The sequence below is a fragment of the Gracilinanus agilis genome, chromosome 2 (assembly GCF_016433145.1).
Source record: "Gracilinanus agilis isolate LMUSP501 chromosome 2, AgileGrace, whole genome shotgun sequence".
Classification (NCBI taxonomy): Eukaryota; Metazoa; Chordata; class Mammalia; order Didelphimorphia; family Didelphidae; genus Gracilinanus; species Gracilinanus agilis.
This window is the reverse complement of record NC_058131.1, coordinates 661,068,467-661,093,996: the sequence shown is the minus strand read 5'-3', so window position 1 is coordinate 661,093,996 and position 25,530 is coordinate 661,068,467. Positions and strand designations below refer to the sequence as shown.

At 37.3% G+C, this 25,530-nt stretch overlaps 1 protein-coding gene across 1 annotated transcript in view; it reads right to left on the bottom strand.

Moving 5' to 3' along the window:
* LOC123234324 (rap1 GTPase-GDP dissociation stimulator 1-like) overlaps window positions 1–1,487 on the bottom strand; it is a 76,014-nt gene extending 74,527 nt beyond the window's left edge. The window contains exon 1 of the mRNA XM_044660236.1: window positions 1,370–1,487. Within this exon, the coding sequence (XP_044516171.1) occupies window positions 1,370–1,487 (118 nt within the window). The remainder of the gene's footprint in view (window positions 1–1,369) is intronic.
* Window positions 1,488–25,530: the final 24,043 nt, after the last annotated feature.

The following is a 25,530-nucleotide window of genomic DNA, read 5'->3' as shown; positions in this document are numbered from 1 at the left end:
TCCAACTCTTGAACCTCTCCAAACTAAAGGGAATAGCTTTGACAAGCTCCTATTGCATCATAATGTGCTGTTGTTCAGTTATTCTTCACTTAAATCTGATTCTTCTTGACATCATTTTGGGTTTTCTTGGCAAAGATACTAGAATAGTTTACCATTTTCTTCTTCAGTTTGTTTTAGAGATGAGGAAACTGAGGAAACAGAGTTAAGTGACTTATCCAAGGTCATATGGTTTGTAAGCATCTGAGGCCAGATTTGAATTCAGGAAGATGAGTCTTCTTGACTCCAGGTCTGGCACTCTATCCACTGTGCCACCTAGCTGCCCATCATGCTATGCTAGGTGTGTCCATAGGAGGCACCAGTACAACTGGACCATTCCCTGAAATGTGGGCACAGGGCACCAGAGACATAACTAGGAATTCCAACACCTGGAGCAGATTCAGCAAAGACAGGGACCTTGAGGCTGTTGTTAGAGAGGCCATTATGTGCCACCACTGATAGATGCTATTTCTGCTGCTGATCCTAGGAGAGTCCCATCACTGGGGAACCACTGGCCCTCCCTAATCAGGTGTAGTTGTGTTTTTTTATAGTGGTCCCTCAGGAAAGCGGTGTGATGCGATGAGATAGCATAGGGAGGCGATTGTATTGGTTGGCTGTTGATGGAGGACCACAAGGCATGGAGAACCTTGAGGAGGAAAAGGAGGACACACACCCCACCCTGTTAGTGTGCTGCTACAAATTCCTAGTAACATCATGGTAGTCATAGCTCTTCCAGGTACCAGAACAAGCCCCATTGATCTTCATCGTCTTTATAGACGCTCAGCCTAAAAAGCAAGGCTCATGTCTTTAAGGACTGACTCTATTTGCATTAATAACTAAAACCCCAAGTCATTCTCCTCTGTGCATACAGGCTGAAAGAAGTTTATCATTCAGGAGGGAATGGGAACATTGCTCACTTCTGACAGCAAGTGGACAAATTGGTACAGTTAGAGAGCCCCAAGGGAAAGAGGGAGGGAAGGAGAAGGGGAGAGAAGGAACAATAGTATTGTCCAACCACTGACCCTCAGCTATGGTGTCGCCCTCTCTCAGGAACCTTATGTTAAATATTCTCTTCACCTTGTTCTCCCTATACAGCAAGTTCTCCCACCAAGGTCAGCCTGCTCACATGCCAAGAGCCTGGGTGTGTGTGGTTGGTGACCCTAAGCCATCCTTTGCTTTATGTACAATGTGATTCTGAGAGTCAGTGAAGGTTAATTCTGCCTGCCACAAGGTTGTTGGGTCATTTATTTTTTAGCATGTACAAAACATCATGTGAGAAGGGCTCGATAGTGGTGTGGAATTTCATTTTCTTCCTCAGGGGGAGAAGTGGTACCTGGAGGAACCACAGACATCCCTCCCTCTGCCTTACATTCATCAACTTTTGGGCATCCTATCCAGCTTGAATCTGCCAGGCTGACTGACTGACTGGCTGCTTGCAAGAAGCCGAGCATTCTTACAGAGAACTCGAGTATCACGTACAGGGAATCTACAATCACTTATAATTGATTGGCACCATCCAAAGGCATGCACCCAATGGAAATAGCCCCCATCTTGAACCCTATTCCCACCCCAACCCCTAGACCTGGAGCTCTGTCCTGAGAGGGAAGGTACAGGATGCCGGCATATACATTCAATAGCTAGACATCTTCCTATTTTTAGTAGGAGGTTTACTCACCCATCGCAGCTGATGATCTAAAAAATGAGATGGCTCTGGGTAGCTGAGCTCTAAACGTGAGGTTCCGTCCCCTGGAGCTACCAAGCTGCGAAGAAGGAGAATATTTTTATAGCTTGCTAAAGCCAGGCAGCTCACAGCTCCCTCTAACTCCCTTCTCTATCTCCTCTCCTCTCCCCTCTCTGGCCCCCACCCCCACTCTCTCTCTCTCTCTCTCTCTCTCTCTCTCTCTCTCTCTCTCTCTCTCTCTCTCTCTGTATCTATCTCCCTGTCTGTCCCCATCTCTCCATCTATCTCTCTATCTCTCTATCTATCTGTCTGTCTATCTTTCTATAGATCTATGTATCTATCTATCTATCTATGTATCTATCTATCTTCACAGTCATCCTTTGTGATAAATAGAGTAGAGATTGGTTTCCTCATTTTACAAATAGGGAAATTGAGCCTCAGTAAGGAATAAATAATTTCTTCGAACCACAGAAGCTCAGAATTGAAAGGGACTTTTGAAGACCCACTAGTCCAACCAATAACCATGTTCCCATTGGTCCTTTTGCCAGTAGGACAAGANCAGAAAATCCCTTGAATAAGAGTCCCCTGCTGGGTCACCTGAGATTTTTTCCAGATGATATCTGTGAGTCCTTAGGCAATTTTTAATTTAATCTTTTTGCCTCAGTTTTCTTATCTGTAAAACAAAGGGGCTGTACAGACTCCTTGTCCTCTGAAGTTTCTTACACATCTAAAACCAAGATCCTACATACAGTATAACTGATGATTCTGCTAAGGGAGGCTGGGTTTGTTTGCTTGGTTGTGGCTTCAGCTGACCTATCACCATGAATTGGACTAGGCAGAGCCATGTTTAGACAGAATCCACTTTCTATCACTCAAGGGATTCCTGAGAATATTCAGGATTGGGCAGGAAGAAAATCCCTTTTCCTAAGTACTTTCCACATCAATTAATCAACCAAAAGATATTTGTTGAGCCCCCAAGAGATAGTGTCATGTGATGCAGAGAGCACTGGGATTAGAATATCTAGATTTTAGTCTGGACTTTGCCTTTTCCTACCTGTTTGATTCTGAGCAAGTCATTTCAACTTTTGGGCTTTAGGTTCCCCATCTCCAAAATGGAGATAATTATAATAGCATGTCATAATTAATATTGACCTACATTATGGTGTTGTTATAAGGGCCATATTTGATAATGCATGTGAAGTATAAAGGACTAGATAAATGTGAGCTATTATAATGATGAAGATTATGATTGTGATGATGTGGTTAATTCAACAAACATTAATCAAATGTGTAAACATTGTGCTAGGTGCTAGAGATAGAAAGACAAAAATGAAATAGTCCCTGCCCTCAAGGAGCTTATATTCTTCTATGCCGTGTGTGTGTGTGTGTGTGTGTGTGTGTGTGTGTGTGTGTGTGTGTATATATATATATATATATATATATATATACACATATGTCTCCCATGTCCTTACTTCTTATCAACTAAGCCGTCCTTATCAGATTATCAGAGATGATAATCTCGAGACCTGAGGCCAGATTTAAACTCAAATCTTGACTGCAGACCTACTGTACTTATCCACTGCACCACCCAGATCTTTTGGTTGGAGGAAGAGTTTATTATTTTGGCTGGGCATATTGAATGCCTCTAAACCTATGTAAGGGTTGGTTGACCTAATACTAATGGGCAGAGCCAATAAATAAGTGACAACCAATTGTCCTGAAGATTCTGATCGAAAGGAAAGAGGATTGGATGATAACAAAGTACCCTCTTTAGCTCATGCTTCCAGCTCTCTCTCCCATAGTATGGAGTTTATTATATATATTTCAAGACTCATTTCACACAAAGGAACCCCTCTGAAACTTTGCAGATGCTCAGAAGTTACAAATTATGTCATATCAAAACACAAAAGGGGCAGCTGGGTAGCTCAGTGGAGTGAGAGCCAGGCCTAGAGACAGGAGGTCCTAGGTTCAAACCCGGCCTCAGCTACTTCCCAGCTGTGTGACCCTGGGCAAGTCACTTGACCCCCATTGCCCACCCTTACCAATCTTCCACCTATGAGACAATACACCGAAGTACAAGGGTTTAAAAAAAACCACAAAAGGTCTCATTGGCTTCAGAACAGACCAAGGCCAAGGCTGAATTTTGACTGGGTTCTTATCAGAAAGCCAAGTCGGGAAATATTTTTCTCAGGGTTGAATTGACCCTGCTAAGCTTTTGGTCTTGGCTGTACTAGGCAGCTGCATTCCTGGCCAAAGGGGAAGAATGTTAACCATTTGACTTCTGGTTAGCTAGGAACTTAAAGCTTTATAATAAGGCCACAATACTTTTCAACAAGAAATCAGAAGGATCACAAAAGGGGTCAAAAGAGGAGTCAGTCTCGGATTTTTATCTATTCTCTTATTGGCCTCCCACATATTTCCCCCTTTTCTTTAAATTAAAATGATTTATTACACAGGAAAACTTTTAATAATGAAAGGAGTCATCAATTAGTTATAATCATCAGCTATAGCTGGATCTGATAGGATTTACAGATTAAACTGTTTATCTTTGGCTCTCTACACTCAGGTACTTACCAGCTGTGTGACCTTACACAAGTCATTTTATTTCAATTTCTACAATTGCAACTGGGCATAATAATAGCACCTATCTTCCAGATTTGTTGAGGATCAACTGAGATAATATTTGTAAAATGCTTAACATTGTGGCTGTCATTATGTGGTAAGCACTTCATAAATGTTTATTTCCTTCTTTCTTCCTATTTAGCTGTTCTATCCTTCCCTTCATAAATGCTGATCAAATGCCCTAAAGCCAGTGGCAATATTTTTAATAAGCAATTTAACTTGAAAAGCAGACAGGTTACTGCATGGAACGTATACTACTCATTCCTTATGATTCCAAAGGCAAAAAAAGGCTGTAGTCTATCTCTCATTCAGATCAGGTTTGAATGTGAAACCACAAATTAGAAACTAAATCTATGGAGACTAAGGTAGTGACAGAAAATATGGTATAGCGTGGAATCTCTTTTGGAGTCAGGAAGACTAGGATTTTTTGATATATACTGACTATGTGACATTTCTACTTGCTTATGTAGCACATTTAGGACTCTGTTATTAGAGTCCAAATTTGGTGGTTCCACTGTCAGTCATGGCAATTTAAAAAATAAAATTAAAAATCTTTACAGACATTTCCATTTTTATCTCTTTTTCTGTTCTTTTCCAAATTTCACATTTAAATGACATTAGAACAATTTTGAATCTGCCATTGTTATACAATCATGTTTTGCTTAGTTTGGGCAAAAATAAAAATTAATACAAAAAGATGGATAACTAAAACAATTTCACATTGACATATTTAAATAATCTGTTGACACTAAAATTTGGGAAATGGATAGAAGAATGGACATTGATACAGAATATAATTATTTCTGCAAAAAGTTTTACTGCTATAAATCAATTAACAGACTGAGAAGTATTATAGCATTTACTTATTCTCCTTATCTAGAGGAGAGATATGATAGTAAAAAAAACAAGTTTGGAACATAACCTTAGGTAAAATCTTAGAGAGAAAAATGTTGGAAGATCTTACAGTATTACCTTGGAAAAGATCAAGGTATAATAAGGGGGAAGGAAGAAGTTTAAACTTGGTTGGAGACACAATTTAAATGTAATCTAATTCCCTCATTGAACAGAGGAGGAGATTGAGGACTTGAGAAATGAACTGATTTGCTTGAAATCACACAGACAATAAATTGAAGAGTTAGAATCCACAACATGTTCCCTTATATATTGTTGCACAATGGGAAGAATAGTATATTTAAAATTCTAGTATGATCCTACCCTTTTATCCTTTTTATATCATCCCCTTTCCTTTAGAGCTCTACTAAACTGGCTTTCTTGCTATTTCTTGCACATGACCCTCCATTTCTTGTGTCTCTTGCTTTGCACTGGCTGTCCTCAAGCTTGGGATATACCTTCCTTTGTCCCTCATTTCCTTTAAGTTTCAGACCAAGCACCACCCTTTACATGAAATTTTTCCTGAGCCCATAGCTCCTAGTGCTTCTTTCCTCAAATTAACTTGTATTTATTTTGGAAATATTTTTATCCTCAAATACTCAGTCCTCAAAACAGATTTGTAATCTATTTGATTTGGAGCTTCATCAAACAATGCAAATCACACCGCCTGCCCTGTTGGGTGAATCTTGCCTTTGTTTTCCCCAGCATTCACCATGTTAAAAAGAGACCAAATCAGAAAAAAATAAGAAGTGAAACTGTGCTCGGAAACCTGGAGTTTCACATCTGGGAACGTAGTAGTTGAATTATAGTAATAATTTGTTTTGGTATTGCACTTTCCAGTTGGCAGAAACTTTTCTATTAAAATGCAAACTCTTTACAGGTAGAACTATTTTTGTCTTAAAAATCTTCAGCTGTTAGCATAGTATGGAGAACACAGTGGTCACCTGATAAATATTTATTTATTGATTGATTTTCTCGAAATAGGCTTGTGAGGAAGGTAATACAAGTGTAATCTCCATTTAGTAGATGAAGAAATTGAGGATTCATGATATTAAGTGGATTGTCCATGGTATCACAGCTACAGAAGTGCCTGACATGGGATCTGAGCCTGGAGTCTTCTAAATCTAAGGTAAGTCTCTAGAAGGTGATGAATAAGAATAATTTTGCAAAGAGCTTTTTCAAAAAAGAAGCATGTGCAACTTAGTTTTTAATAGGCATTATTTCTTAATAGGAAGAAATTCTTTACCCAATGTAGGGAAGAATGCACTAGCTAGCAAGTGAAGCAGAAATGTTGCAAAAAATAAATGAACCGAAGTTACAGTAAAAATTGTTGAGGTTTCTCTATTGCAGATGCAGAGGTATAACCTTGCAATACAGTAAGAAGTTATTAAATATGATTTAGAGGCAGAAAAATATAGTTAAAGAATTATTGGGAGTGGATTAGAAAGAAAATGAGCTACAAAATCAATATAGAGAGTAATGTGCAGACTTGAAAAATGAGCCAAACTGAGTTAAGAGACACATGTAGAACAAAAGAAACGCTGGGCCCTCCTTTGAATAGAGACTCAATATACAAAATACATACAAAAATAGACCTTGTTTTTATTCTTTGTATGAATTTATGTAAGCTGTTTCTCTGAAAAGGATGTAAACTTTAGGAAAAGGAGTCTTTTATAAGTTGTTTTTTTTTACGTGCCTAGTAAGGCAGCTAAGTAGAGAAATGGATATAATGTTGGGCGTAGAGGAACTGATTCATCTTCCTGACTTCAAATCTGGCCTCAGACATATACTGACTATGTGACCCTGGACAAGTCACTTAACTATTTTTGACTTCAATTTCCTCATCAGTAAAATGAGCTGGAGAAAGAAATGGTAAACTGGTCTAGTATCTTTGTAAAACAAAAACAAAAAACAAAACTCAAAAGGGGTCATGAAGAGTCAGACACAACTGAAATGCATAAACAACAAAAAACTTATTTGGTTGATATATCTGCCATGAGCACACAGCAAAAGAGTTACCTGTCATACAAATGACCCCCTGTTTTGTGGCAGAGCAGTTAATTGATCTAACCCAATGTACACAGTACTTGAAACTCCATCACCAGGTGGAATAACCAGGAGGCCTTTACTTAAAGGAGGAACTGTCCAGGGTCCTTGTTCTAATACCAATTCTGAGACTCCAGCAAGAGAAATAGATAAAACAGCCCAGATGGCCACACTGGCAACACACGTAAGAAAAATCTTCTAGATGTTCTAGGGTTGGAAGATAAAGAGACCCTCAAGACTGGGATTGTCAGGAGTGTAGAGCGAAGAGCTTTTCTGGGAGAAAGAAATATCTGTTACAAATGTGATTCACAAAAGAAGGTGCAAACTCAGAAGGCACTCCAAGAATTCAAAAGAAGCCCATCTAGATCACAGGAGTCAAAGATGACAAAGGAGAGAATATAAGACAGATTAGAAAGGAAAGGACATTCAACCAGCAAAAAGAGTATCTGAAAGCAATTGTCCAAGGGCTTAGATTTTTCAGTATTGGCAATAGCAGCAAAGTATAGTTTAATTACAGAAAGCATAGTTAATTACAGTGAATACTTATTTAGTGCTTTAAGGTTTGCAAAGCACTTTATCATACATATGTTATCTCTTTTGGTCCTCACAACCACCCTATGAGATAGACGTCATTATCGCCTTCTCTCCAGATGAAGAACTGACACTGGCATTGGCACAGTTATGTGACTAACCTAAAGTCACATAACTAATAGATGTCTGGAGCATGATTTAAAATGAAATCTTTTTGAAGGCAAGTCCATTTTCCCTATCCATTACTGCGACAATTAAGGTATCCAAGGAAAGTTATCAAATGGACTCTAGAAACCAGTGGAGGATATAGATATTTTCAAGGAAACATGGTAAATTTCTAATCATTTTCAAGTTTTTTTTTATTTTAAAAAGATGTTGGAATACAGAAGAGTCACTAGAAAATATACTAGATCACGAGACATTGTGATTATCAACTTCCTCTGTTGGACTTGTGTATCTCTCTGGAAAATGAATAAGTTGGTACTGAATGGCATTTTGGATGTGACCAATTTAAGTTCTTTAGAAGATAAGATTCATATACTTCAAGATTACAATATAATTGAATGTTAAATGAATTACTGTCATTTGGTGTAATGAATAGACTGCAAAATTTGGAGTCAAGGAGATCTGGGTACAAATCTGCCTCTCACTAATTCTGTGACAATGGACCTTTGTCTTAATCTCTCTGAGCCTCAGTTTCCCTATCTGTAAAATGGGAATGTTCCTCTCTGTAGTATTTACCTCAAAAACTCTTTGTGGAGGTTAAATAAGAATCACAGAATCACAGAATCTGAGAGTTGGAAGATTTAGTGACCATCTGGTTCAACCCATATGCAAAAGGGATTCCAACTCTAATGTACTACAGTGCTCTAATATACCCATATGGTAGTTCATATTCTGCTTGAAGACCACCAAATTAGGGGAATTTACCTCCTTAAAGAAGCTGGTTCCACTTTCAAATAGTTCTAATTGTTAGGAAGGGTTTTTTTGATCACCACATCAGCCCACTGATTCATATTAAATGAACAGTCTATTCAAATCCTTAGCTTAAAAAAATAATTGGCATCTATCAGCTCCTCCTCCATCTCATGTTCATGAGGCTAAATTTTTGTGCCCAAGAACAAGACAATAGTTAACCCTACTGAATTTCATTTGATTAGATTTGGGCCAATGCTCCAGTTTGCTAAGGTGCTTTTGTTGGATCTTGACTGTCATCCACTCTGTTACCCATCTCTCACAGTTTTTGGTCATCTGCAAATTTGATGATCATACATACCCTTCTATGACTTTACCTAAATCAGTGATTAAATATTAAGCAGTATAAGGTCAATCACAAATCCCTGGAGTTCTCCACTGGAGAGAGAGCTCCCACCATGCTGATATCAAACCATTAACACCTACTCTGAGTCTGGTCATCCAAACATCCAAAACCCATGATTATATTATTGCTTAATCCATGCCTCTCCATCTTTACCACAAGAACAAAGCATAAAATACTTTATCAATACCTTGCTAAAGTCAAAGGAAACTATTTTCATAGCATTCCCATTTCCTACCACTATAGCAATTATGTCAAAAAGAGAAATGAGATTAGTCTGGTGTAGTCTGTCTGTTCCTAATAATCACCATGTCCTTTTCAAGGGAACTGATAATTTGGCACTCATCTCTTTGCTAGTCCTCTCTAGAATTTTCCCTGGTATATAAGCAAAGCTCATTGACCTACAGTATGTAGACTTTGTCTTTTTTTCTTTTTTGGAAATCAGGATAGTATTTGCTCTCTTCCAATTTTATGATACCTTTCCAGTTTTCCATGATCTTTCAAATATCAATGATGGTGGTTCAGTAATCACATTTACTATTTCTTTCAGGATCCAAGAATGAAATTCATCCGGAACAGGTGGCTCAAATTCTTCAAGGGCACCCAAGTGCTTTCTTATTACCTCCTCCTTTATCTTGGGTATCAACTCCTTGTTAGTCATTTTCATTTGGCCATTTTCAGTTTCTAATTCCAAGTTCCTTTTCCATGAAGCAGAAACACAGTAAGAATTAATCAGTTCAGCTTTTTCTCTTCTATTATTATCTTTCCATTATCCTCAAGAAAAGGTCCTATTACTTCTTTGCTTCTTCCTTTTTCTCTGAATGTAGATTAAAAACAAAACTCAGCCCCCTTTTGCTGTCTTTAACTTTTCTGGCTAGTTTCTGCTCATTCTTTATATGATTTCTATAGGAACATTCTGTGCTCTTCACCTGATCTGACTTCTTTCTTTTCTCTATTTTTTGCACCCATTTCCAAAGAGTTTCTTTCATTTTCTTCATGATTTTTGTTTACTCTAGACTAGCATTGTTGAAACTTTTAGAGCTCATATGCCCAAACTGCACCTTCAAGCTTCCTGTGAGCCCCACACATTACCCCAAACAGGGAAGGGAGATAGTGCTTGCATTTGGGCTTCTGGGTAGAGGGGCAGGGGCTGCAAAAATGTCCTCAAGCTGGGTGGAGAGGGGGAATGGAACACATGTGCCATGTCTTTGCCAACACAGCTCTAGATCATCATTTTCTTATTCATGACCCTAAGAATTATCTGATCTCTCTTTTCTCTATATTCTTCATGTAACTAAACTTTTCAAGGTATCTATTCTGGCTTTTCCCTCTAGGCCTTCTTCCACTTGTCCCATGGATTTCCCTTTTCCACTGTGCCTCATTCCCAGAATAATGCCAATCATTACAGGTATTAGAGAGTATACTGTCCCATGATAGACTCCCTCTCCCATCATAACCCTGACTATGCAGCCCACTACTGATCTTTCCCCCCTCCACATTTGACTTAAAATCTCTTCCTTGAGTCTATGCTCTCCTATTTCCCCAGGCTTCTGTCACCTCCAGGTGTCCTAACTACCTTTAACCCAATGTAGAACGAATATATCTTTCAAATACCAAATTCCCCAGGTTTTCCCCAATGTAGGGCCTTCATCTCCCTCCCCAGACTATCTCTTTTCACCCTAGTTGCATTCATCAGTGGGAAATCCTTCCTCCAATCAAAGAAAGATCTCCTTTCTTTCCTTCCTTTTCCAGCCTTCCTCTTCAGTTCACCCATTCCCTTGTATATACTTTTATTTCTGAAGTCACAGAGATCACCTTCCCCTCATTGCTTTGATTTGACTGGCATATCACCCATTCCTCCCTATCCCCTTGCTCTCATCCCTCTCTTTCATACACTTGCCTTTGTTGTAATTCAGCAATACTTACACCCCACCCCAAAGAAACAATTCAGCTAATAGGCAAGGAATCTCCAGATTTTGTTCATAATGCCCCATGTTCACCCCTTCACTGTTACCTCTACCAGATTTCCACCTTCACCCATTTCTTTGTGTAAGGCATTTGTACTCATTACTTAGAGAAATTGTTTCTGAATTGAATCGTTATGTCTTAGAGTTTGCGACCTTGTTGTTGCTTTTTTTTTTTTCTTCTGGGAGATGATTTGAAAATTCTTTCAACTGGAATTTCATTTTTTATGTTCAGAAGTTCTAGGCAATTCTTTTCTACTATTTCCTTCATGGCTTTCTTAAAATTTTTTGTTTTGTTTTGTCATGGTTTTTTTTGAGAGACTTATAACCCTTAGGTTGTTTCTAAATATCTTGTCTTCAAGATCAATATATTTTGCTTGCATAGTAAGCATATTTTCTTTTAGTGTTATTGTTTTTTGCTTCTTTTCTTCTTAATTGTCCTTCACATCTGTGTGTTTGTATCCTAATCTATTGCTCTCTTTTGTTTCTTTGGTGAGACTTACCAGTGCAGATTCCAATTTTTCTATTTTGTCCATTATTTTTGCTGTACAGCCCATAAACTCTGTTCTCAGGATTTTAATTTCTCTTTTGAGCCACTCGAGAACAGTGTGCTATGATTCTATATTCTCTTCAAATTCCACAGAATTCTCTGTCTCATTGTTAGATCATTTTCCTTTGTTTTGCAGTATTTATTTATAGATGCCTGAAATAGTTGATTAGATCTGGAGGTGGTGTTTCCTTCTGTTACTATTTTTTCTGTTGATTTATCCATTTATGTTCAAAGTTTTAAAAAATGTCTTCTTTTGGAAATCTTTGGTAATTTCAGGATTTTTTCTCCTTACTTTCCCCAAAACTCTCTTGTCTGTCTCTTCTCTGATTTTACATATACAGATATGTATATATATGTATTTATATGTATTTTATATTTTATATTTTCATTCATTCATTTATTTATTTTTCTGGAGCTGCATCTTTCCCTGCTGGGCAATTCATGGTTCACCAGCCTAGATCACTGCCCCAAGTGATTAGAACTGACTCCAGCTAGATATTGTGCTCTTTCCCTTAGGCTTGGTGCAATACTGTACAACTCTCACCTTCACCCCAATTCCCCCACAGTATACTGGGCTAGTTTCCTATCCTGTTCCCTCCCTTGCTTAATTCTTTGGCTCTGGGACAGTAGTTTGGAGATTTTCAGCACTGGTGCTATAGTCACAAGGGCCAGCTTTTTGCTCCTGCGGGGCTGTCAAAGCCAGGGCAAATTTCTCATACCTGGATCTTGGTCTTCATGACACTGATAAGAAGGAGGGAGAGATCATAGTATGCGGGTGGATTTTGTAAACTTATGCTATGTCATTAGGTCTGTTAGTGAAGCCTTGATACTAGTAGTAAGGAAGGTAGGGGAGGAGTACTAAGGGAGGTCAGTAAATGTAAAGTCATAGATTCTTTTAAACCTTCTTTTGGATTCTGGATATCTTAGATTAAGGAGAGAGCTGAATTACTTCACTAGTACATAATTTCTATTTTGGAGAAGATTTAGAATTTAGAAGAGATCATAGCAAATATTGAGTCCTCCATCTTTGCATGTGACTGAGTTCCCCAAAATCTACATTGGTTTTCTCAAACACCTTTTCCTCTTCATTAGAATGCTCTTTCTTTGTGTCTTCATGATTCTACTCTTGAGCGTCTTACTTGTGGGCTCATTTATTACAATGAAATATTTTATTCTGTGGGATCTGACCATGATTTCATCTGAACAATAAAATCTTCTCCCCCCATATTCAGAGTACAGGTTAGACTACAATCAATTTTTTTCCTCTTCTATCATAAAACTCTAAGAGGGAATGAGGGCACAAAATGGCCTAAGACGGGCTGGCTGTGTAACTGGACTAAGTCACTTAACTTCACAATGACTCAAATTACTTAAGATTGTTGTACTATTCTCTTACTGGTTGTCCCCCATTTGAATGAAATTAGGGATCTTAACTTACAAGAAGAAAAGAAAAGATACTTAATCATTGTTTTTATTTTCATGATCTCTGATAACTACTGACTTTAAATATTTTTTAAAATTTAAATTTCCAATAAAAAAATCTATTTTATCTCCCTCTCCCCTCTCCACAGTGAGTCAAATGCAAAACCATTATAACAATTTAGTTAAGCAAAGTAAATTCCTGAGTTGGCCATACCCAGGCATGTTTGTCTCAATCTACTACACTAAGCTAATGATTTCTCTATCAGGAGTTAGAAAGGTTTTTATTATTTTTTAAATCTTCATTGGTCCTCCTTTGGTAGTAAGGTTAGTCATAGCATTATGATCAGAATTCTCAAGATTTCCAAGTTCCTTCCCTTTCCAGTGTTGTTGTTGTATAAATTGTTCTCTTGGTTATACTTACTTCATTTGGTGTCAGTTTATACAAACCTTTACAATATTCTTTAAAACAAAGCATTCCATAATATTTTACTATTTAAGAAAAACATGACCAACATGGAATGCCTAGGATGTGTAATACATACATGGAATATTTCATCTGTGCAGATAATCTGTGCATTCATTTGATTGCACTAAAATTATTGGTTTGAAACTATTTTTAATTTTTTATATTTTAATTGTAAGATTTTTATTTTGTTTATCTTATGTTCATAAGTTCTTGAATTTATGAACATAAGTTTTGCATAAAATTACATGTTTGGAGAAAATATGTTTTAGAGAAAGTCAAAAAAGCTATTCCTTCAACAGTTAGGGAAAGCAAGAATTGCTTTTGGCTCCTGGAATGTTATACATATGTGAGATGGGGGGGGGATAAGATTTTTTTTTGAAGATTTGAGCTAGCTGATTGGTTTATTATTGGGGCAATATTATAACTTTGGATAACTGTCTGTATTTGATATAGACCATGGAGAAGCTTTAGACTTTTCCTATTTTAAAAAAAAAACTGTTTTTGGTTTTGTTTTCTTCTGGATCTAGATAATATTAAAATAGCAAACAAGCTTTAAAAAAAAACCAGGTCTTTGGCTAAGGAGGTCATATGGTAGACTTGTAAACCAAACTCAAAACAACCCAATAAACATTTACTAATCGCTTTCTATGTATAAAGCACTATGCCAAGGTCTAGGAGGGATACAAAGAAAAATTGAAAAATAGTTTTTGGCTTCAAGGAGCTTATATTCTGTAAACAGGAATTACACATATCTAAATAACACATTGTTTTAATGGAAACTCTAAGCAGATTTGCCTTTAAGTATCTGGCAGAACTCATGTAGATTATATATTTTGATAATTATTATTATATTAATAATATATTATAACTATATAATATATTATTAATAAAATCATATAATTGTATATAGCATAGGATAATATTTAAATATACTTTAATCTAATTGTATATAATTATACATAATGACATTATGTATAATTATGATAATAATTTATTATATATTATATTCTAAGTACATAAATGCTTTTATTTCCTTATCCTTTCCAAAAGAATTTCTAGATACTTTAAACATTTTCTCAGAACTACTAAAAGTTTTTGAAGGATGAAAATGATCAGCTAAATTTATGGCCCCGCCATCTATGGAGAAATAGGCCGTAGTATAAATAAATTATAAAGCTAGGACTAGACATGTACAATTCTTAAGTTATAGGTTTGTTATGGTTTACTAGAACACACTGAACGTGAACAATGCTATCAAAGTCTGACTATATTATATATTCTGTTCATGGTATTAGTTCCACTAAAGGTATAAAGTAATCCCTTTTTTTAAGGGCAGCTAGGTGGTGCAGGGGATGGAGCACAAGGCCTGGAGTCAGAAAGGCCTGAGTTTGAATTTGGCCTCAGACATTTAGTAGCCATGTCCCTGGGCAAATCATTTAACTCTGCCTCAGTTTCCTCATCTGTAAAATGATCCAGAGAAGGAAATGGCAAACAACCCAATTATCTTTGTCAAGAAAACCCCAGGTGTGGTCACAAAGAGTCAGATATGACTGAATAATAGCAAAAAAACTCTTTTTAAATCTATTAAAAAATTGCCTCCAGGTTCCTTTGTATTGAAAAATTCTTATGAAGTTCTATTTCCAGCCACATTCAGTTTAATAATTGTTTTTAGCACCTACCTATAAGACACTTTGTCACATGCGTAGACACAAAAATGAAAAGTCAGAAGAGAAATGTGTATTCTATATAGATATGTATTGGATCTGGGTAGCATGCTGCCATGATCACTTTGATTATAGGATTTACTGGAGTCTTTCTGAGACTATTTCTATTAAGTCCTCTTGAGCTCTGGAAACCTGGGACATATGAAAGCTGGACCTTGTTAAAGATGGAGTTGATGTAGGGTTCTGTCTGGAAGTATTTTATTTTATTTTATTTTATTTTATTTTATTTTATTTTATTTTATTTTATTTTATTTTATTTCATTTCATGGCTCCTAGGTGGAAGAGTGGTAAGGGTGGGCAATGGGGGTTAAGTGACTTGCCCAGGGTCACACAGCTGGGAAGTGTCGGAGGCCGGATTTGAACCTAGGACCTCCTGTCCCTAGGCCTGATTCTCAATCCACTGAGCTACCCAGCTGCTCCCTGGAAGTATTTTAGTACAAACATTAGGGTTAGAAACTCTCCTCCAAATTGGATTTGGAGGGGAGGAAGCTCTTCACGTAAAAGATGATACATGAGACTAACCCCAGGCTATATTGGAGGGAGGAGATTTTTCAAGGTTCCTGTTGCTGAAGAAGAACCTGAGGATTTCGTTATGTATCTGAAAGATTCATTTTAATGTCTCATTTGGAGCATCAACTCTAGGAAAATGTAGATGAGAGTTTTCATAAGCACAAAAACTATGAATATAATAATAGGAATTAGAGAAATTAATTTCACAATAAAACCAAATCAGATGTTTATGCCAAAGTTACAAAATTTTGAAAGTAATTCATAATATATTCCTCACATCAAGTTTCTTTTTAGCAGTAAAAAAATAAGTAACCAAAAAGTTTAGGTATCAGGAGAAAGATTAAAGGCTGAATGTGAAAGGTTTGAGGGTGTGTCAATAGTATAAAACCTGGAGTTTTGAAATTGCTTCTCCTCACAGAATATTAAGCTTACAAAGCAGCTTTTTGCTATGGGTTTTTATTTTGGCTGGCGTATTTATTGGCCAGTGCCTTATGTGATGGCTGTGATTGGTTTAAATGGCTCACTCTCTAGTTTATTAATCTCTTACCTGAAATGTGGTTCTTATTCATAATACTTCATAACTACCATTTATGTGTCATTTTAAGACTTGCAAAACACTTTATGTATATTGCTTCATTGTTTCCCCACAACAACCCTGTGAAGTAACTGCTATTATTATCTTCATTTTACAGGTGGGAAAACTGAGTCTGAGAGATGTTAAGAGACATCTCTAGGGTATCCAGGGTCACATAGCTAGTAAGTGTCTAAGTTGGGTTTTGAACTCAGCTCTTTCTGACTTCAAGTCTTGCACTTGTATCATTTCCCTAGGCATGGACATTAAGCTTTTTTTTTAATTTTATTTTTAAGGCAATCTATTATTGTACTGAGTTGCTTTGCTGCCATATCACACTGTTGGCCCACATTGAATTGCAGATCACTGAAACCCCCAATTCTTTTTTAAGTTGTTCTCAAATCATACCTCCTCCATCTTATACTTATGAGGTCGATTTTTAAACCCAGATAGGAAACTCTATGTTTATCTCTATTGAATTTTATTTTATTAGATTCAGCCCAATGGCTTTGACCAGTCATATTTAAAGATGTAAAAACTGTTCTTACCTACTGGGCTTTCCCAAAACAGTGGGCAGATTAAGCTCAGGGGTTGTCTTTTACCAACCCCTGTATTAGCTAATCAAATCTTTTTGAATTGTAATGGTCATCCAGTATGTTAATACTTTACACTTACTCTAGATCATTTTCAGGGCAATCAGAGGGCACAGTTGATAGAGTACTAGACCTGAAATCAGGAAGACTCATCTAAGAGAGTTCAAATCTGACCTCAGCCACTTACTAGTTGTGTGGCCCTGAATAAGTCACTTAATCTTGTTTGCCTCAGTTCCTCATCTGTAAACTGGACTGAAGAAGGAAATGGTAAACTACCTGAGTATCTTTACTAAGAAAACTCCAAATAGGGTTATGAAGGAAGCAACTGAACAACAATGTCATCTGCATATCAAACAGGCATCCAAGTCATCAATAAAGATGTTAAACAGCACAGGGTTAAGTACTCTTCACTGCAGAACTCCATCTATGTGGACATCAAGCTATTCAACCAATTCCTACTCTACTTTATTGCATTATTTTCTATACTTCCTATCTTATCTCTAAGACTAGCATGAAACATTTCATAAAACATTTCATAAAAATCTAAGTAAAATATGTCCATGACATTTCTCTCATGTACTCAAATAGCAATTTTGTCAAAAAGAAAATAAAGTTATTTGGGCTGGACATGTTCTTTTTTAGATTTTTCATTTTTAATAGCAGATTCCAGAATTTTGTTGGGAAATCAGGGCAGTATTTTGCCCATCCCCAAAACTTCAGGGCATTTACTATTCTCTAATATCTTCCAAATATCACTACATGTGGCTCAAGATTCATTTTCCAGTTCTTTCAAAACTATAGAGTGTACAGTCATCTCTTGCTATATCACGGTTCACTTATCATGGCTTCACTGATTTGTGGTTTAAAAAAAAATCTAATTCTGTATTGCAGAGTTACACTTACAGTGGCACACTATTGGCCCATGGAATGAAAGGTGACCAAACAGCACTGTGTTCTGTTTCCTGGGCACTGATTGGCTCAGTGACTGTAGGTTAATAAGAATGTGGAAAAGGTTTAGTGGAGAGTGGGAAGGGTTTATAAAGCCTTAAAATATATATAAGTGATAAAATAAATATAACACTGCTACTTTGTGGATTTTCACCTATCCGTAGGGATCTCTGGAATGTAACTCCTGTGATAGGTGAGGGATCATTGTAGTTCATTTGAATCTTATAGTTTCTAGTAACCAAGGGCAATCCCAAACTCTCTTACTATCTCACAGATTATTATATATTATTATTAGGATACAAACTCCTTGCTAATGTATTGTTTAATCTGTTCAGGCTAAAGGCCATTCTTTTTGACATAGAAAAACCAGAAATGAAATTAGAGTTGAGTTGTTTTACCTCTTCACCATTGTTGGTCATCCATTTTCAGTTGTGGCACTGTCAGATCAATAATTCTGTTCACCAAGTGTTTACCATATGCCAAGTATAGAGTTAACTTTTGGGAATTCAAAGAGAAGAACAAAATCATACTTGTGCTCAATGATGTTACCTTTTGTTGAGAAGATACTCTCTGACCTTCAGTTTTTTATCTCTGTAATGGGGGTAATGATACACCAAGGGTTCCATTTCTTTTTTTGTTACCATGGATATTTTTGGCAGTTTGGTGAAGCCTATAAGTCCCTTCTTAGAATAATGTTTTTAAGGACATAAAATACATAGAATACATAGGTTTACAAAGGAAATTAAAATATAATTACCAAAATATATTTTTTAAGTTTATGGACTCTACACCCAAAGAGTTATAAAACAATGCCTACCATTTGATCCTGTGATACCACAATTAGGTCTGGATCCCAAAGAGATCATAAGAAAGAAGAAAGAACCTTTTTGTTCAAAAATATTTATAGCACATCTTTTTGTAATGGCAAAGAATTGGAAATTGAAGGGATGTACATGAGTTGGGGAACAGATGAACAAATTATGGTATATGATGTTGATGGAGTATTGTTGTGTCATATGAAACTATGAGGAGGATGATTTCAGAAAAAAACTGGGAAAGTGATAAACTGATGCAAAGTGAAATAATCAGAACCAGGAGACTATTATACACAGTAATAGCAAAAGTGTACTATGATCAACTGTGAAAGACTTAGTTCCTCTCAGTAAAACAATGATCCAGAACAATTCTGAAGGACTTTTGGCAAAGAAGGCTATTCACTTTCAGAGAAAGAACTGTTGGAGTCAGAATACATGCTATTTTCCACGTTAGTTTATTTATGTTTTTATTTTGGTTTTATATGAATACGCTCTTACAACAATGACCAATATGGAAGCTATGTTTTGCATGGTAATGCAAGTATAACCCAGATGAAATTACTCTGAGAATGGGTAGGGAAGGGAGTGAGGGAGATAATTTGGATCTTGTAATTTCAGAAAACTTATATTGAAAATTGATATTATGTGTAATTGGGAAAATAAAATCTTTTTAAAAAGTTTATGGACTTCAGGTTCAAAAATCCTATTACTGAATTGCTGTGAGGCTCAAATGAAATAAACTATTTGGAAATGCTTTGAAAATTGTAAAATAATAAAAAATGTTATGGACTATTATGTAAATTAATCAACCCACATCCACTGGGCATTATTGATATGTTCAGGCCTATGATGTGGGAGGATATTCCAGGTCTGAGAATCCTCACTCTGAATACCACACCTCATACAGGATGGACTAGAAAGTATTTCACAAAATAAAGCAAAAAAAACCCAAACCAAACCAAAACACACACACAAAAAATCCCCCAAACAGAAAAACAAAACCCTTGGGGGTTTTAAACCATAATATCACTATGAGTCAGTAATATGAAATATTAGTACAAAAAAAGGCTAATGACATATTCATTAATAGAAATATGTCTTCATTAATAAAAATGTGTGAAGGAAATTTCCCTTCCCCCCTTTTCTGGGGTTGCACAAGTGATGCTGACTACCTGCATGCCTGGCATGAGCCTAGACTTGACCTGGAGGCTAGGACAGGACAAAGCGAGGCAGAAGATTATAAAAAGGACTAATCAGGAAGTTCATGTGCACTCTGTCTCTGGTGTTCTGCCAAGAAACTTCTATCCTGGGGTTTTTGCTGGAGGAGCCACATGGGAAAGTTAGATTAGGGCTCTCTCTCTCTCTCTCTCTCTCTCTCTCTCTCTCTCTCTCTCTCTCTCTCTCTCATCTTTTACCTATACAAGTAATCCTAATAAATTTTACTAAAATCTAAGGACCAGAGTCCTAATTTTATTAAAACAGTTTTGGGAACGACGAAAGGATTCTTGATCTTCTTGACCTTGTGCTTCTTTGTGCAGTGGCTCCTTAGTAATTCCTTCTTCTGAAATTAAAAAATAAAAAAGCTAAATATTAAAGTCCTATAATACTTAACAATCAATGGCAGGTTTCCATATAAAGTTTTGGGGCACTCACTGGTATTAAGGCTAACAGGTATTGTAAACTTATCCTTCAAAACCACAAAGTACCATATCATCCTAGGGAAGGGTAGAGTAAGCTGAAGAGTTACAAACATAGAACTGTCCAAGAGTCAACAAGCCCCATGGGAAATCCTTCTTCAGCTAGGATGAAACCATAATAGTTGTTAAAGATATGTATTTATGTCCCATCCATTGCATTTCTAAGCTTTATTTTAGCATAAATAAATGTACAGGTAGGAAATGGAAGGATGCAGTTGCAATTCATTTTGTCATCCATATATTTTCTACTTATTAATGGACACTTACCTCTTGTCACATACAAATCAAAGGTAGGTGAATGATCAATCAGAGGTAGTGGTGGTCCGAGGCATCTAAAAACCACTTCTGAAGACCCATTAAAACGAACTGAGGGTTTTTCAGGTGCTTAAATTCCTCAAAGGTCACTGACACAGATTGTAATCAGTTTGATGGGGTCCATCTATCATTATCTATGTGACAGTAAACAAAGGCAAAAGGAGCAACATGTGGCCTTCCTCTGGTGCAAGTTGTGGTAAAGTCTTTTTCTTATGAACTGGAATTGTTGCCCATGAAAAACAGAGCTCTGATGGATCTGTTGACAGACATAACATTCATAGGGACCGATGGCTTTGCCTTGGAAAAGAGTTTGTCCAACTTACCTATGGACTTTTATAATGGCATTATTCCTAGTCCAATCATAGGAAGAGGGTTCAAATAAGGATGGTGTAACAGAGTAGTTTAAATTCTTTATATACACCCTATCTCCTAGATGTAGATCTGTATTTAAGGTTGTATCACACAGAATTATTTACTAGGGAGAGGGGTACAAACTAAAATAGCATCAATAAGGCAGTGAGGTCTAAAAAGGCTTAAAATTCACTTCCAGACTCCTTGAAGTCCCTTCCCCTCCCATGTACCATCATAAATCTTGATTCCTTTGGCCATATCCTTAGCCACTCCTCTGGCTGTACCTCTGGCCATCCCTCTAGTCACTCTGACCATTTCTCTATAGTCTGAGTTATAATTTACCCCATTACAATCATTGATCCTGTTGGAGGATTTATTATTATTATTATTATTATTATTATTATTATTATTATTGTTGTTGTTGTTGTTGTTTCTCCAGCTTCTGTTTCTATTTTCTTGTTTCCTCTTCCCACAATTCATAGCTACCTGACTTTGCTTCCCACAAAAATAGCACATTATTGGTTGTCTCATGGATTCCTTCAAAGGAGCTAGAATCTCTGTCTTAAATATACTTTAAAACTTTTTAATCACCACCATAGATTCTTCATCAAAGGCAGGAGTTTTCTCAATGAATCTCTCAATATATTGTGGAGAAAAAGGTGTATGATGTCTAATATTTACTAAATTCCCTCTTTTATCATAAGTGGGAACATCCCTTATGGGGAAAAGGCCTGTATTGGACTTGTCTGTGGTTCTTGATGCTTGGCTTGTTGTTTGGATGGATGTGTGTGTGGGGGGGGAGGGTGAGGAGAGGTAGAGAGATTGGGCAGGGGGAGGAAGGACTGGGTGGGAGGAGGGAAAGGGAAAGGGAGAGGGAGAAGTTGGGTGTGGGGGAGGAGAGGAGGAGGCTGGTTGGAGATGGGGAGATTAGGAGGGGGAGGCTGGACTTTTTCAGAGTTTAATCTGCTGTGACATCTACTTTCCTCATCTCTGGAGACCTTCAAATAGAGGCTAGATGTCCACTTTTGGGGCAAGTTTTAGATTTGATATATGCTTTAGGTAGGAATTTGACCAAATAGTCTATTAATTCCATTCCCACTTTGAGATTCTATGATTCTACTGGATAGAGAGAGGAGAAGAAATATAGATGGAGTTGAATCTGTGCTGACCCCATTTTCTCATTTGAGTAAATCCCTTATCGCAGACTAGAGTGTTAAACATTTATTCTTTAGAACAATTCCAGATTTTCCTGTTGGCCTCTAAGCAACATTCCCATCTATCTTCAATGTTACTACAAGGTCTGTTTTTGGATTCAGGGCCAAGGAGAGTAAGCTGTTTGCAAATCTCTCCCAGGGATTCCTTGGGGAGGAAGGTGCTACATTATAATTGCTAGTTATTATCTATCATCCATCTCTGGGGTTTTCTTCTCTGTACTGACAATGTAGCATATGTTTCCAGACTCACACATCAATGAGATAATGTTATATCTCACCAAACTGAACAAACTGCATGCTGTTTTTGTTCTCTCTTAAGTTATTACAGCTGGTAAAAAAAAATCATTTCTATCTTACTGATATTTCTGGGTTTTAACTGTTGCCTGAGTGACTAGGCCCTTTGAAGAGTTCTGGTGAGAGGGGACAGCTGTTTTCTTGAGGAGGCTCGCTATGACCTTCAAAAGTGGCCTTCAAAAGGAAATGAGTCAGTTTTAGACTTGTCAGTGCCTGAGAGCATTTGTAATCATGTTTAAATAAATAGTGCCCCTAGTGGAGGTACACTGGAGGCTGTGGAAAGGTTTGGCTCAGCTCATGAATGGTAAAAGATCATCAGAAAAGCAGTGAGTCAGTCCCTAGGAACTCTGATGAAAGTTTGCATTTTATCTATGGGTTCCTTCTTCTTTATTCTCAGAAGCCCATGCCACAAAGAAATTGGTTACAAACTAGGCCTCGGATTATTGGAATCTAAAATCTAATCTAAATCTAAAATCCACTGTCATTCTCAAAATCTTAAATGGCTTTGCGAGTGGGTAACACACTGGGAGCATTTGTTTCACTACTTTCCCCACATAGCCAGATACACTATCTGCATAATGGTCCCATTAACATCTATCCCAGTACGATAATAATCTCATTGTCTTTTCTTTAAATTCTCCCTCAGAGAATAATACTAATAATAACAATAATAATAGTAATACTTTAGCTGTCCTCAGAGAAGAAGGATCAAACCTCCTGACAGCTTTGAGAGTTTGTAAGTGAGGGAAATGAGCCTTATTTATGAGAAGGGCACAGAGAAGGAGAATGAAGCTCTGAGACACACAGCAGTAAAAATCAGAAATAGACAAATGCACTATAAGTATGGGAAAGATTATTTTAAGGAGGGTGACGACTGGTTACTCTTCATGGAGAATAAGAAGGAAAGGACCTAGATTAAATTCTGACTGTGGGAGGAGAATGGGGGCTAGGAAATGCTCCCAGTCAGCACTAACTATGAGCTTGTGATAACTCCATAGTAGTTGTTTGGTTGTTTCTTTTTTGTTTTTGAAGAGGACCAATGATATCAGGAGGAGGATGTCTTGACTTGTGCATGAAGTGAATTTAAATGAGACAGAGTTGTACAAAGTCAGTGGCTTCACTCTCTCTTTTTCAGAGTTGGCAAAGATCAATGACAAGCCAAAAGTCAAGATGACTAGTGATGCCTGGGGCTGCAGGGGGTGACCTTGGCATTGTCAATGTCTGACCAGACTTTTGGCACTCTAATTTTTCAGAGCTGCTGGAACAAATTGTTCTTATTCACTCATTATCACCAAATGTGAGTCTTCACATGCTTGGGGTAGATATCCCCCTAATTCACTGACCCATATGTGATCCATTAGTTTTCTTCAACCTGGTTTAGCCCATCTACAGAGATAGTTTTACTGAATTGTGGCTGCTTTGCATGCTACAGCTTCTCGGAGCCATCGGTGAAAATTGACCGCTAGATAGACACTAAAAGATGGATGAGCAGCCCTGAGAAGGGCTTGGCAAGCCCTCACCCTATAGGTGCTAGGTTTCCTGAAATACCCCATACACTTCTGTAGTAGCAGCTTAATAAATATTTGTTAACTTGACTTCTCTTTTGGAAATGTATTAGAGGAAAGCAGATAGTATTTAGAATGGGTTAGTCATTTGGGCTAGGAGGTAGAGGGGGTAGATTGTATGACTGTGCCCTTTTCAATCCCTAGCCAAATAACAAGTGCCTCTTGGAGCCTGTTAAACAGAAATTCCTGCTTAGAAGGAAAATGCTCTGAATTTCCCTGAAAAAAAGGCTTTCTCTCTTTCATCCCTCCCTCCATCCGATGCTGAGTCTCAGTTAATGTTTTGAGGTAGGTGGCGTATGTTTTCAGTACCCTCGTATTTATCTTTATTGAAACCACAATCCTAGTATCCTCATGATCTTTTCCTCTCTTCTTTTAGAAAAAACTAGTCACCTTTCCCCCCTTCCACCAAGAGTGATAAGGTTATTCACAAGGAGGTATATTCTGAGAGGGGTCAAAATGAAAACCAAATAGTGTAATTTCTTAGGATTATAGATATAGAGCTGGAAGGGATCTTAGAAGTCACTTCCTGTAGACCTCTCATTTTTTTCAGATAAGAAAACTGAGGCCCAGAGAGATTGACTTGTTTAGGTTTGTCTAATTAGCCCTTGCATGACTAGACTTAGAAAACCACAAATTAACATTATCTCTACTGTATTACATTTTTATTTCTTTGGTTAAACATGTCTCATTTATATTTTAATGGGCTTCAGGCCACACTCAGGACCAAACCACCTACCTTAGTCATTATGTAGTAGAAAGTTCCTGGGGAGTAAGTAGCCTTTTCCATTCCCACCCTGCTCTCCTGCAGGGCTTTCCTCCCACCATTTGAGTTAATATGGAGTCAGCTTTCAGTAGAGGCTTACTCAGTTTGTTACAGCTGCACACATTCTATGGGAAATAAGATAGATCTGACTTTTTACAATTAACAAGATTATGGCTTTAGGGAAAGGTTTAAGAGAGAAAGAACAGATACAATTGTTTGCCATCCATCTCTATCAGGTGAAGTGGAAGGAGATTCCAATTTACTTAATGTATGTATCACTATTCTGTTCTCTAGAGTGTCAGGGAGGATTTATTACTGTCCTCCCAGAAAAATGGCAAGAAGAAATTCAATGTTCTGTGAGCAACTGATTAACTGTGTTGAGTAAAGTTCTTTTGGCCTTCATTGCCCATTTGCTCTGTGGCCCTCTTCTGGGATGGGGTTGGATGAAGTCTTTTGGGATATCAGAAGAATTCCAGTATACACTCTTTTCATTTTATAGGTGAGGGATTTAAGGCCCAGAGAGATCAAGTTATTTGCCCAAGGACACACAGCTAGTTATGAAAGGCAGGATCAGTGATCAAACCCAAGTTCTTTGAGCCAGTTTCAGGGCTTTTCCATTGGGCCATGCTGAGGAGGGTAGGAG